Source organism: Physeter macrocephalus, chromosome 1 (genome assembly GCF_002837175.3).
Source record: "Physeter macrocephalus isolate SW-GA chromosome 1, ASM283717v5, whole genome shotgun sequence".
NCBI lineage: Eukaryota > Metazoa > Chordata > Mammalia > Artiodactyla > Physeteridae > Physeter > Physeter macrocephalus.
The window spans coordinates 37,671,154-37,684,776 of record NC_041214.2 but is presented as its reverse complement, the minus strand read 5'-3'; the positions used below and the strand labels follow the sequence as shown (position 1 = coordinate 37,684,776).

General features: G+C 41.8%; 1 protein-coding gene across 1 annotated transcript in view; it reads left to right on the top strand.

Moving 5' to 3' along the window:
- Window positions 1-1,413: 1,413 nt before the first annotated feature.
- Window positions 1,414-13,623, top strand: part of COL6A6 (collagen type VI alpha 6 chain) — a 111,925-nt gene continuing 99,715 nt past the window's right edge. Inside the window, exons 1-6 of the mRNA XM_007115463.3 lie at window positions 1,414-1,480; window positions 3,808-4,395; window positions 5,652-6,272; window positions 7,348-7,908; window positions 9,269-9,826; window positions 12,821-13,396. Coding sequence (XP_007115525.2) covers window positions 1,414-1,480; window positions 3,808-4,395; window positions 5,652-6,272; window positions 7,348-7,908; window positions 9,269-9,826; window positions 12,821-13,396 — 2,971 coding nt within the window. The remainder of the gene's footprint in view (window positions 1,481-3,807; window positions 4,396-5,651; window positions 6,273-7,347; window positions 7,909-9,268; window positions 9,827-12,820; window positions 13,397-13,623) is intronic.

Sequence of the window (13,623 nt, the reverse complement as noted above, 5' to 3'; positions counted from 1 at the left end):
AATCTGTTTCCTTATCTGCAAAATAGGAACAATAATATGATCTGCTTCTAGTTTCCTATCGATATGAAACAGGAGAACAAGTATAAAGCTGCTAGCACAGGGCATGGAACATGGTCAAGACTGACCAAATGGTAGAGTTTGTTATTATTGTTATACACATTAGTAGAAAATTTGTACACATAGTATGACTTGGTTTTCACTTTGGACAATCCACTTTGGGACCAAAGTTCTTCTAAAATGAAAGGTTGAACTAAAAACAACCTCTTAAAGGCCCCTTCCAGCTTACTGATTTCCTCTGAAATAGGATGGATAAATTGACTCACAGCCTGAAAAGTTTAAATCATCTAGGCTTCCTATGAAGGAACAGAACAGAGTCCCAAATTCCAGAGTGTCAGAGGGACGATGGAGTAGATGAAGAAATGGGAATGGAATGTTTCATGGCAAAGGTCCATTTACTGAAAGGGTGAAATATTACACAATAGGAGCCTGCCTGACAAGGAATGAGACAGGCATTTGTATCAAATACACGTCTGGGTACGAATTAAGCAAGAAAAAGAAATACTAGTTTATTAACACGGATCAATTCATTTTTTATTCAGTGGATGAATGAGTGAATTAATGAGCCCAACCTGTTTAACTGAAATATTTATTGTCAATATCTTCAATATCCTATTTTATCCCATGAAACGAATAATTCAAGGTGGCTGAAAATGCTTTAGGCCAAACCAGAATTGGAAAACTTTGCTTCATGCGGTTCTAGGTTGTTGGAAGAAAAATGGTACCAATTGCATCATTCTGAGAACCAAGACATCGTATGCAATATGGAGGGTCACTACTTATTTCTTTATGTCTTCTCTCAAATTTAAGAATAAAGGGAAATTGTTACCTTTCTAATCATGTAGGAAAAGGAGAAAAGAGAATTTTGACCGCATCTAGAAATACTTCACAAGTATGAAACACACCTACATGTTCATGATGGAAAAATTACAAATCAGTTCTTAGACTGTGTCCCAACTGTGAACTCTGAATTGTCTTGGCAATGAGTGGACAGAGGGTGACATGAGGCTATAGGAAAATTGATTAGTAGGAACACATAATATTGGTGGAACTAGAACGCATCTGGCTGCTTCCATTGACAATCTAAAATCTCATGTTTCTACAGGGTCTGGGGACCAGGAGAAGCTTTTATGATTCTGTAAATGTTGACGGTTCATTTTTCTCCAAAGCACTTCACAGAGCCGAAGGTCAGGGAACCTCAGAAGTTCCTTGTCTTCTGTTGCACCCAATTTATTATATAATTTTGTGTGCTCATATGGGTTTGTGCCTTGATTTCCAAATAATATCCACAACAATTTTAGATGTTTATATTTTTGCCTTTTCAGATTTCAAGTTGGTGATTTTTCAGGTTATAATATGAAAATGCTGCTCACTTTGCTCCTTATGATAATTTGTTCCCATGTTTCCGTCAACCAACATTCTGGTAAGGAAAAAAATGAAAAGAATTCTTTTCCTTAATTTTCATTATGGAAAATAATATATGAGTTTGACTTGCTTAAAAGTTAAGAGTTTTGTTTTGTTTTGTTTTGATTTTGATGATGGTAAGGGTGGGAGTGGCAGCTCAATTTCTTTTGATGTCACCCTGTGTTCCTTTGAAGATCATTTGTTTCTGGATCTTACTCCTTGTTCACAATAGGAAGATATGAAAGCTATTTTCTTGTCCTCAATTTCAACTCCTTCTAGGTCTTCTGGGAGGATGAGATAATGAAAAGATAATGAAAATTATCTTTTAACATTAGGTTCAGGCCTGGAAAATTTGAAATGTCTCTTCCTAATTGGTTTGTGCCGAAACATTTGTCTTGGTTAAGCATCCAGATTTTGCTCCAATTTAAACTGAGGGTCTGATTATTGTAAAGAAAGTGCTTTTACCCTGAAGAGAGAGCTCCAGAGCCATCCACTGTCAGCAATCTATGTCCAGTGGACTTGAAGTCAAAATACTGGCCAAGCCTTCACAGCCTCTACCACCTCCTAAATAATCAGTTCTTATACTGGTCCTTCCTGTCCAGGGCCACCTAGATTGGCTTTTACAGTTTTCTCAAGGACTCTGACCTTGGAAGCAAGTTTTCTGGAGACACAGGTTAGATTTTGCCCTGCAAACATCTTCCTTTGATGTCTCACTAGGCCTATTATTAAGCTTTTTAAAGAAAGGCAATTGTTTTTCCCCAGTTGTTCTGTGGTTCAGATATAGTGATGGGCCTGGTTAGAACCTAAATATGCCTCTTGTGCCAGTGGCTACATTTCTTTTCTCCATACAAAATGTGGGGATTTGTCCATGAATAGAAAGGTCACTTTTGGTCACAAGTCAAGCCATCCTAGGCAGTACTCACCTGACAGTCCTCAGAGGGGTTCCACCCTTCTCTTGGAGGAAGATGTTGATCCCCCTCAATTAGTTTTTCCACTGAGATTCTGCTGGCTATGTGGTCATCAAAACAATCTCAAACTGGTTGAAATCAGGTTGTTTAGAAGAAAAGAAAGAAAGATTTTATCCACTATGCCTTGATCAGACTGCTCTAAAGGGAATGAAGTAACATGCTGGGGTGCCAAAGCTGATTTCCTCACAGTTGTAGACAGGAAAAGATTGAAGTTCTTTTAATTTGATTAGGATTTATCTTGTGACTATTTCAGATAATCAGAAACTCAGAGTGAGGAGAGACCTTAGATATTTTCTAGTTGAATCTACTCATTTAAATATGAGGAAACTGAGTCCAAGTATACTGAATGGCTTGACAGAGCTGGAAGAATTAGCTGATAACAAAGTCAGGACTCACATTGCTTGTTCAATTACACTGTATTTTCTTAAACATACACCATCCAGACACACACAAATATTTCCCTCCCTTCCCTGGACCAGAAATGGATCTTACAGGACAGTGGTAAGAGCTCTGAATTCAAACCAGCAGACAGACCATGAGTGAATGATATTTTGTGCTTGAACCAAATAACTCTCTATCACATAAAAATATAATTTTACATACCTAGCATTGAATCTGGCATCGAATGAAGCCTTAAAAGCTCAGCAAAGTATTGTATTCCTCTATAAAAATTATATTCTTCATAGAAATTAAAAGTATAATCCTATTCCTAGCTTAAGGTAGGAATGTTAATGTTAATGTTTCTATCACATTTTACATTTGTGAGAATAAATTTACCAATTATAATGCCCACTCATCAAAAAATATTGTAAATAACTTTAAGATAGATTAATGCAATCTCATATTTATGATTTTTAGGATTTTTTTAAGCTTCACCAATTTGACACTTTGAATACAAAACTAATATGTTTGTAAGTTAATCAGATCACTTGTTGCATTGCTTAAGTGGAAATCACAATGAAAGGCTAATTTTTAGTTTTCTCCCTTCAAACAAATTTGATTAGATTCTCAATGAAAATGTTTATCCTGTTGATATAAATTGAGGTCAAATTCTGAAAGAAAAAAAAGACACAGGGAAATTATCTACTAAACATATAAAAGCCCATGAGTTTTTACTTCTTTATATTTACCTATTTCTACTTAATTCCTTGCAAAAGTGATGCTTAATTTCATGATCAGTTCAAATGAGAGGGTGTATAAAGAATCAGCCCAAGAAACAATATTTTTCTTGAGAGAATGTGTATTATTTTCAGTGCATTGGAAAGATATTACAAATACAAGCAGAAGAGGGAAGTAATGTTTTTCCCATATGGTTGGCATTAAACTTGGTAGTAAATTTTTGAAGTTTGCTTTGTTTGTGTTTGTCTATGGTTTGTAGGCCCTGAGTATGCTGATGTGGTGTTTCTGGTGGACAGCTCTGACCACCTGGGAACTAAATCCTTCCCGTTTGTAAAGACATTCATCAACAAAATGATCACCAGCCTCCCCATAGAGGCCCACAAGTACCGTGTGGGCCTGGCCCAGTACAGCGATGGGCTCCACAGAGAATTCCAGCTCAGCACCTTCGAGAGCAGAGGCCCCATGTTGAAGCACCTCAAGAAGAACTTCAGGTTCCTGGGTGGCTCCCTGCGGATTGGGAACACTCTCCAGGAGGTACACAAAACCTACTTCTCAAACGGGAGGGACAGGAGACATTTTCCCCTGATCCTGGTGGTCCTGGCTTCGGCGGAGTCTGAGGATGCCGTGGAAGAGGCCTCCGAGGCGCTGCGCAACGATGGGGTGAGGATCATCTCCGTGGGGATGCAGGGGGTGTCCGAGGAGACCCTGAAGGCCATGGCCACAGACCAGTTCCACTACAGCCTCCGGACAGTCCGAGACCTCAGCACGTTCTCCCAAAACATGACGAAGATTCTCAAGGATGCGGCTCAGTACAAGGAAGGAGCAGTCAATGACATTCTTGTGGAAGGTGGGTTCAGGGCGCGTGTGTAGGGATGATGATAAAATGCTTTTGGAAGATCAGCAAGAGGAGAGGATGGAGACTCTATGAATATCCCCTTCCCCAAAAGCTGGGTTGCATTTTCAGATGTTAAATTCTGCATGTGGAATGATTGTGGCCTTTTCAAATCCAGTGAACTTGGTGAGCCTTGGTTTTCCATGTTTCACTTATTGCTCATCATTCACAGGCTGCCTCTACCCTGCTACCCAGCTGCCTGAGCTTTCTTCCTGGGCTTCAGTTGCTATGTAGTTTTATTCCTGGTTCATTTAAAAGGTCGATTTGCTCCTAAGAAAATCCTTGACTCCGGAATCCATATAATGTCATCACAGGATGTTAGAGATTGAAACAACTTCAGGAAGTCCAAAACCTCTGTTCCACAGAGAGGAAATTGCGGGCCCTCTTAGAGATGATGTGACCTGGCCCTGGACAAGGCTGCAATCTGGAGTCAGAGCCACGCCTGTGTGGTTTCAGTCCCGCGCTGCCCCTTCCTGCAGCTCTGTTCTAAATTAGCTTCCCTGTGTTCTGCTCCAACTCCAACCTGCTGTCCTGGTCTGTCCCCTTGTACTATCCTATTAGCAAGAATGGCCAAGAGTTTATGAACATCATTCAAGAGAGGGGCAGGAGAGAGCCAGTAAAAAACAATTTGCTCAAAGTGTACAAGTCCAAACAAGTGATGTAAGAAACTCACATTATGTCCTGTTAAGTCAGTTTGAGTGAGATGACATATATAACTGTCTATTGATACTGGAGAACACTGCTTTTCTTGTAGCAATCTATGAAAATATGGGAATCCTATTACTAGCATCTTCCCCAAATAAAATATTGGAATGTCAATTGCTATTCCATTACCATCCTTTAAGAATGTTTGGACTATAACTACTGATTTTATTAGTGATTTTAATACAATAGCAGTAGCTTCTGTTCACTGAGTGACTTTTATGTGCCAGGCCCCATGTTAAACACATGATCTCATTTAATCCCCATAACAACTCTATGAGATCAAAATTATGGTTACCTATATTTTACAGATGTGGAAATTGGAGCTGGAAGGTTAGCTAAGCTCCCACCTTTGAACCCAGGACCCTCTGATCTCAGCTTCATAATCATTTTGTATACCTCCTTCCATCTTTGAGGGCATAACTAAGTTCTGGTTAAGTTCTCCGTGTCTTTTAATGCTGAGCAGAGATGCTGAATTGAAACTCTGCCTGTTCATTCCTTGCCCACAGTTTGCCAAGGCCCTTCTGTGGCTGATGTTGTGTTCCTGTTGGATATGTCCATCAACGGCAGCTGGGAGGACTTTGACTATCTTAAAGAATTCCTGGAAGAAAGTGTATCTGCTCTAGACATCAAGGAAAACTGCATGAGGGTTGGCCTTGTGGCCTATAGCAATGAGACAAAGGTGATTAACCCACTGAGCAGTGGCATAAACAAGTCGGAGATTCTCCAGGATATACAGAGCCTCTCTCCCCAGGCTGGGAAGGCCTACACTGGAGCTGCCTTGAGAAAGATCAGGAAGGAGGTCTTCAGCGTGCAGCACGGCAGTAGGAAGAATCAGGGGGTGCCACAGATAGCTGTGCTGGTGACCCACAGCCCATCTGAGGACAACGTGACCAAGGCTGCTGTGAACCTCCGGCGCCAGGGTGTGACCATCTTCACCATGGGCATAGAGGGGGCCAGCGACGCCCAGCTGGAGAAGATTGCATCTCACCCTGCCGAGCAGTACGTCTCCAAACTGAAAACCTTCTCTGACCTGGCTGCCCACAACCAGACATTTCTAAAGAAACTGCGGAACCAGATCACACACACAGTCTCTGTCATTTCCGAAAGGACTGAAACCCTCAAATCTGGTAAAGCCTTTGCTGAGAGAAGGATTATCCCATCGTTTTGCTTTTTTCTTGTCTTGCAGGTGTTCTGTCTACAAAAGGGCTTGGCGGGCATGATGTAGGGAGGGAGAGTGAGTTCCTGACTTTTAAATTTAACTTGATAATAGGAAAAGTAAATAGGGGGAGAATAAAAGCTATTGAGGTGTTGGAATGGGAAGAAGGGATTTCTTTTTTTATTTGCTCTTTTGCACAGCTTTACTTGGATTCTTTGTTACTTCTCAACACTCCAGAATACCTTCCTTTGTTATTTCCCCCTCTGCACTTTTTCCTATCTCACCTTTGCCTCTCATGTTTCCTTGCTCTTTCCTTTCTTTTTTTGTGTGTGTGTGTACTTTTCTCTCCCTCCTCTTCTTCCCTCAGCCTCAAATTCCAATTTAGAGAATAAACAGGAAGCATGATTTGGATTGAGGACAGAGTAATGAATTTATTGGGAGGATACTATTCTAGTATCAGTGAGTTTAGAGAGAGACAGAGATCAATGTATTTCATATATTTCATACATACACATGTATTTTTCATACATTATGTGTGTGCCCGCAATACGTATATATATCTGCATCCTTCAACAAATACTTAGAGCATGTCGACTGCAGAAGTGTCACTGCCTGACATAAATAAGGCCACTGACAATACCCCTGGTTGTGTTAACTGACCAGGAGTGGATGAAGAGTAAATACTTTGTTCAAGATTTCAAGAAAGACAGCACTTTGTCCACCATGTCCAGTTAAATGTTACCTTCTCTAGCTCGCAAATCACCACTTAACATTTTGCTAAGCAGTTACTCCCTGCTAAGAGAAGTGACTTGTAAAAGGCATCTTCATGTTTTCTTTCTAATCTTTTACTACATCCAGATTGACTCTGATTCTTGATGCAAATCATCTCAAACTGTCACAGACAATTCATTTGGGTCTTTAACACGGAGAAACTGTTTCCCATTTTTCTGTCTGATGAGGCTGGTGTTTGCCCTTCCTCCCACCTGCCCCTGTGTCTCTGTCCCACTTGCCCCAATGCCACTCTCAGTTTTCGTGTTGCATTTTAGGTTGTGTGGACACTGAGGAAGCAGACATCTATCTGCTCATCGATGGCTCTGGGAGCACCCAGGCCACGGACTTCCAGGAAATGAAGACCTTCCTTTCAGAGGTTGTAGAGATGTTCAACATCGCTCCCCAGAAGGTCCGAGTTGGGGCTGTCCAGTATGCTGACCGCTGGGACTTGGAATTTGAGATCAATAAATACACCAACAAGCATGATGTGGGAAAGGCCATCGAGAACATCAGGCAGCTGGGCGGGAACACAAACACGGGCGCAGCCTTGAACTTCACCCTGGGGCTGTTGCAGAAAGCAAAGAGGCAGCGGGAAAACAGAGTGCCATGCCACCTTGTTGTCCTGACCAACGGCGTGTCCCAGGATAGCATCTTGGGGCCCGCAAACAGACTGAGAGAGGAGCTCATCCACGTCTATGCCATCGGGGTCAAGGAGGCCAACGAGACACAGCTGCGAGAAATCGCAGGCGAGGAGAAGCGGGTGTACTATGTGCATGACTTTGATGCCTTGAAAGACATAAGAAACCAGGTTGTTCAAGAAATCTGTGCCGAAGAAGGTAGGACTCCTTGCCTTTGGACTTCCGCTCCCAAACTGCTTTCCTGCAGTATTTTTTTTAATTTTTTTAATTGAAATATAGTTGATTTACAATGCTGTATTAACTTCTGCTGTACAGTTATACATATATACACATTCTTTTTCATATTCTTTTCCATTATGGTTTATCACAGGATATCGAATATAGTTTCCTGTGCTGTACAGTCAGACCTTTTTATTTATCCATCCTATACATAACAATTTGCATCCACTTTCTGCAGTGTTTGATGCTGCAGGTGTGCAGAAACAGCATAAATGACCAAGCTGAGATTCATTGACTCGTGGAGCTGTTTATTATCCAGAACAAAATGAAGGGCCCATTATAGTGTTGCTCTAATTATTATTATCTGAAGCATAAAAAGAATATTTCAGGTTTATTTAAGTTGCATTTTAATAAAATTTGTATGAAATCTTCTAGAGCTAGATAAGTAATTTTCAACTAGGGGTGATTTTTTTCCCCCTCAGGGGATGGTTGGCAATGTCTAGAGACAATTTTGGTGGTGATAACTAGGGGAGTGCTAATTAATTAGCTTCTAATAAGTATTAATTAGCTTTTTCCCACAAATCCCTGTGAGGATAGATCTATGATTAGACACTGCCTGTGTAGTATGATCAAATGATTTCTGATTTTAAAGAGTACTACAGGTTTATTTAAATTGCTTTTATTTTTTTTTTTTTTGGTGTACACGGGCCTCACACTGCTGTGGCCTCTCCCGTTGCGGAGCGCAGGCTCAGCGGCCATGGCTCATGGGCCCAGCCGCTCCGCGGCATGTGGGATCTTCCCGGACCGGGGCACGAACCCGCGTCCCCTGCATCGGCCGGCGGACTCTCAACCACTGCACCACCAGGGACGCCCTAAATTGCTTTTTGATAAAACGTGTATGAAATCTTCTAGAGTTAGATCAGTCGTTTTCAACCAGGGGTGATTTTGCCCCCTTAGGGAATAGTTGGCAATGTCTAGAGACATTTTTGGTGGTCATAATTGGGGCAGCACTACTGGCATCTAACAGGTAGAGGGCAGGAATACTGCTAAACATCCTACAGTGCATGGATTGCCCTCCACAATACAAATTTTCCAGCCCACAATGTCAGTAGTGCTGAGGTTGAGAAACCCTGAGTTACATATTAAAGCAAATTATTAAATAACAAAGAGAATAGGCTCCCTCTCGTTGCCTTCAATGCATTATTTACCTGATAACAGCCCTTACCAAGTACATGCTTAACTTACGTATAGAATTATTTGTGTTTTGGGTTTCCCTGTTCACTCTTAATCTTTTTACACGAAGCCAACTTGAATAACCCATCTCCTTTCTCTTGTGTAGCCTGCAAAGAGATGAAGGCGGACATCATGTTTCTGGTGGACAGTTCTGGCAGTATAGGACGTGAAAACTTCATCAAAATGAAAACATTTATGAAAAACCTGGTGAGAAAATCTCAGATTGGGGGAGATAGGGTGCAAATCGGTGTAGTCCAGTTCAGTGACATCAATAAGGAGGAGTTTCAGCTCAACAGATATATGTCCCAGGGGGAAATTTCAGATGCAATAGACCGAATGGCTCACATTGGAGAAACTACCTTGACCGGTAGCGCCCTGACCTTCGTGTCTCAGTACTTCAGCCCTGCCAAGGGGGCCCGGCCCAACATCAGGAAGTTCCTCATCCTCATCACGGACGGTGAGGCTCAGGACACAGTCAAGGACCCAGCAGTGGCACTTCGGCAAGAAGGCATAATTATCTACTCTGTGGGGGTGTTTGGCTCCAATGTCACCCAGCTTGAGGAGATCAGTGGGAGGCCAGAGATGGTTTTTTATGTTGAGAATTTTGACATTCTGCAGCACATTGAAGACGACCTTGTTTTTGGAATATGCAGCCCCCGTGAAGGTAGGCATGGGCATATTCACTATAGGGGGATTATCCAAATGCCACACATACATGTTAGTCGTTGTTTCTTGAACTAAGCAGACTACTATTTGAACATTGTATCCTAGTGGCTTTTAACCTGCTTATAGAAATGAAAGTTTCCTCAATGGAACTGTTAAATTAGACAGTAAGGAACAATTCTGATCCACCTAGATTATTTCCCTTTTGTAGACAAAACACTAGGGTGATGAATCCTCCATTTAAGGAAAATTGTATCATACCGGATTTTAGGTCTGGTTCCCTAGAAGCAGAAGCTGAGTCAGGAGTTCTTGTGGAAGTGATTTGTTTATTTATTTATCTATTGCTTTTCCTTTTTAAAAAATTTTATTGAAGTATAGTTGATTTACAATGTCTTGTTAGTTTCAGGTGTACAGCAAAGTGATTCAGTTATACATACATATATATATGTTCTTTTTCAGTTTCTTTTCCCATATAGGTTATTATAAAATATTGAGTATAGTTCCCTGTGCTATACCATAGGTCCTTGTTGGTTATCTATTTTATATATAGTAGTGCATATATGTTAATCCCAACCTCCTAATTTATCCCTTCCCCCCCCTCGTCCCCTTTGGTGACCATAAGTTTGTTTTCTGTCTCTGAGTTTGTTTTGTAAATAAGTTCATTTGTATCTTTTTCTTTTCAGATTCCACAGTATAAGTGATATCATATTATATTTGTCTTTCTCTGTCTGGCTTACTTCACTTAGTATGATAATCTCTAAGTCCATGCATGTTGCTGCAAATGGTATTACTTCATTCTTTTTATGGCTGAGTAATATTCCATTATATATATGGACATTTAGGTTGTTCCTTGCCTCAGCTATTGTAAACAGTGCTATTATGAACATTGGGGTGCATGTATGTTTTCGAATTATGGTTACCTCTGGATTTATGCCTAGGAGTGGGATTGCAGCATCATACAGTAGCTCTATTTTTAGTTTTTTAAGGAATCTCCATACTGTTCTCCATAGTGGCTTCACCAATTTACATTGCCACCAACAATGTAGGAGGGTTCCCTTTTCTCCACACCTCTCCAGCATTCATTATTTGTAGACTTTTTGATTTATTGAGGAGGTGTTTTCAGAAGAGAAGTAAGGAGGGCAGGGCAGGGCATGGGTAAGAGTTAAGCAAGGAGGTGGTCTCAGCTGGAGTCCGGCTTCAGCCTCCCACGGGGAGCACTGGAGCATGAATTACATCACAGAGTCGGTTCCACCTTGAGGCAGGGGCCCAGCCTTGTATAATCTGAGTTTGGGAGCTATGTGTGGTCCGCTGAGACAGGCAATAGAGGGGTATAACCTCCTAGGCAAGGTGTCTCCCCTTTGACCTAACATCCACTATACATGTTAGTTCATTTTACAATTTTTAAAAACCAATACTTACATAAAATGAGATAATCTTTGTAAAAACATGTTGATATTTATTAAATCCTATAAAGGAGGAATATAATATAGGAACTTGAACAATGGATGCTTCCAAGGAAATAAATAGGGTAGTCATCAACATGTTCCTAGGAGACTGCAGAGTAAGGGAAGTGATAAAACTTAGGTTCAGCAGAAATAAGGGGCTGATTTATACTGCGACCCATGGGACTTGACGACAGAGACATTCTGAAAAACCTCTATGAAGGAGATGGATCTTAATGGAATTTTGAAGGAAAAGAGGGACATTGTTCTGTTGTTCAAATAACAGGTCTGGTCAACCCCCACTAGAAGTCTTGGTGACTGCGGTCTGTGTTTTGTGGCACGAGGAATACACCTGGATTGCATGTCTTGGTAACTCCACCCAGAACAAATCTGACCTTTTTGAAGGGTGCCAGCACTCAGCAGTCTACCCCCCAGGCCCCTGGGTAATCCAAGCAGGTCCCCTGTGCAGCCGAAGGCCAGAGGGACATAGTTTCTTCTTGCGTGGACCCAGACTTTCTGGAGAATTTGGTTACGGCTCTGTACACATGAACTCTAGTTAGGGGAGGAAGTGCATTGGCTTTAGGATTTGCAACAGCCCTACCCCGGAGCAATAAAGTGGCTGTCAAGGAAGGGAATGTGGTGAGCCTCGGAGTTGGGGCGGGGGGGGATCTTCTCACAATTCCATTTCTCCAGAATGGATGAGTTAACATTTGGAACACACCTTCGTAAGGCCTGTAGAGAGATGGTGCTACATAGAGACTAAATCATTCACCATCTTACAATTCCACTTCTCCAGAATGAGTGAGTTGGAGTTTGGAACTCTGTACCTTGAGTTAGAATGTGATACACATATGGACTAATTGGGTCTTTCCTGCTTTACTTTTCCATGGCATTGACCCCACATTTAAAAAGTTAATGAGAAGTCATGCTAGGACCACTTGGTTGGGCCAAGTGTGAAATGGGCTTATATTTATGACGAGGTCCAATCATGAAAACAGATAATGTCTTAAGAAAGTCAAAAAGGGAGAAAATGTAACCTTGAAAAGTTAATCATGAAAAACTATGCAGTGTTGCCAAATTCATTTTCATCTGGTCATTTCCCCAGGGTTCATTTTAAGAATAAAACCTCATGATCCCTGTGGCTTAAAAAAAATAAACAAATTAGTGTAAATGAAAGCACATGTTGAAGCTACCACCTACACAGGAAAATTTCCTCAGAATTTTGAATTTTTCTTTTTTTTTTTGGTCCAAAAGCACTTGACATGTTTATCCCTGATGATCCTGTGACCCACCTTCCCACCCCCTTCCCAACCCCTGCAGTAGGCTTCACGTCACATCTGCCTTGTCCTAAAAGCCACCTAAATGAGCATTGCTATGTACTGGCAGCACAAATGCATGTGTGTTGTGTCTGTTGTCCAGGGAGCGGACATTCCAATGTACAACTTGATCCTATGGAGAGGAGACACTGGCATTTAAAAAACAGGTGGGGGAGGGGAGCCCTGCATGATGTGCAAGCTAATCTCGTCCAGTTTTCCTTTCTCCTCCTCCTTCAGAATGCAAGCGCATTGAAGTTTTAGACGTCGTGTTTGTAATTGACAGTTCTGGCAGCATTGACCATGATGAGTATAATATCATGAAGGACTTCATGATTGACTTGGTGAAAAAAGCTAATGTGGGCAAGAATCATGTCCGGTTTGGGGCTCTGAAGTATGCGGATGACCCAGAGGTGCTGTTTTATCTGGATAACCTTGGCACAAAAAGGCAGGTGATCTCGGTGCTCCAAAATGACCAGCCCATGGGGGGCAACACTTACACCGCCAAGGCCTTGGGCTTCTCAGACCACATGTTCACTGAAGCCCGGGGAAGCCGCCTGCACAAGGGGGTCCCCCAGGTCCTCATCGTAATCACCGATGGGGAATCCCATGATGCCGATACGCTCAATGCCACAGCCAAGGCCTTGCGGGACAAGGGCATCCTTGTCCTGGCCGTGGGGATCGCTGGTGCCAATGCTGTGGAGCTGCTGGCCATGGCAGGATCGAGTGACAAGTACTTCTTTGTGGAAACTTTTGGAGGCCTGAAGGGGATATTTTCAGATGTGTCCGCCAGTGTGTGTAACTCTTCAAAAGTAGGTAAGATTCATCCATTAAGTTTTTAATTATCAGCAGAGGTCCAAATAAGGGAGAAACCAAAGAGAAGGGGCACTGAGGGTTCTGAAGAAGTTCCCACATTGTGGAATCTCAGGTTAGAAAGACCTCAAGGATGTTTCATTTGGCCTTCCACAACATTCCCACTCACTTCTGCCTAAACTCTTGCAACGATGGAAAATTCGCCATTTCGAACAGGTTTTATTTATTGG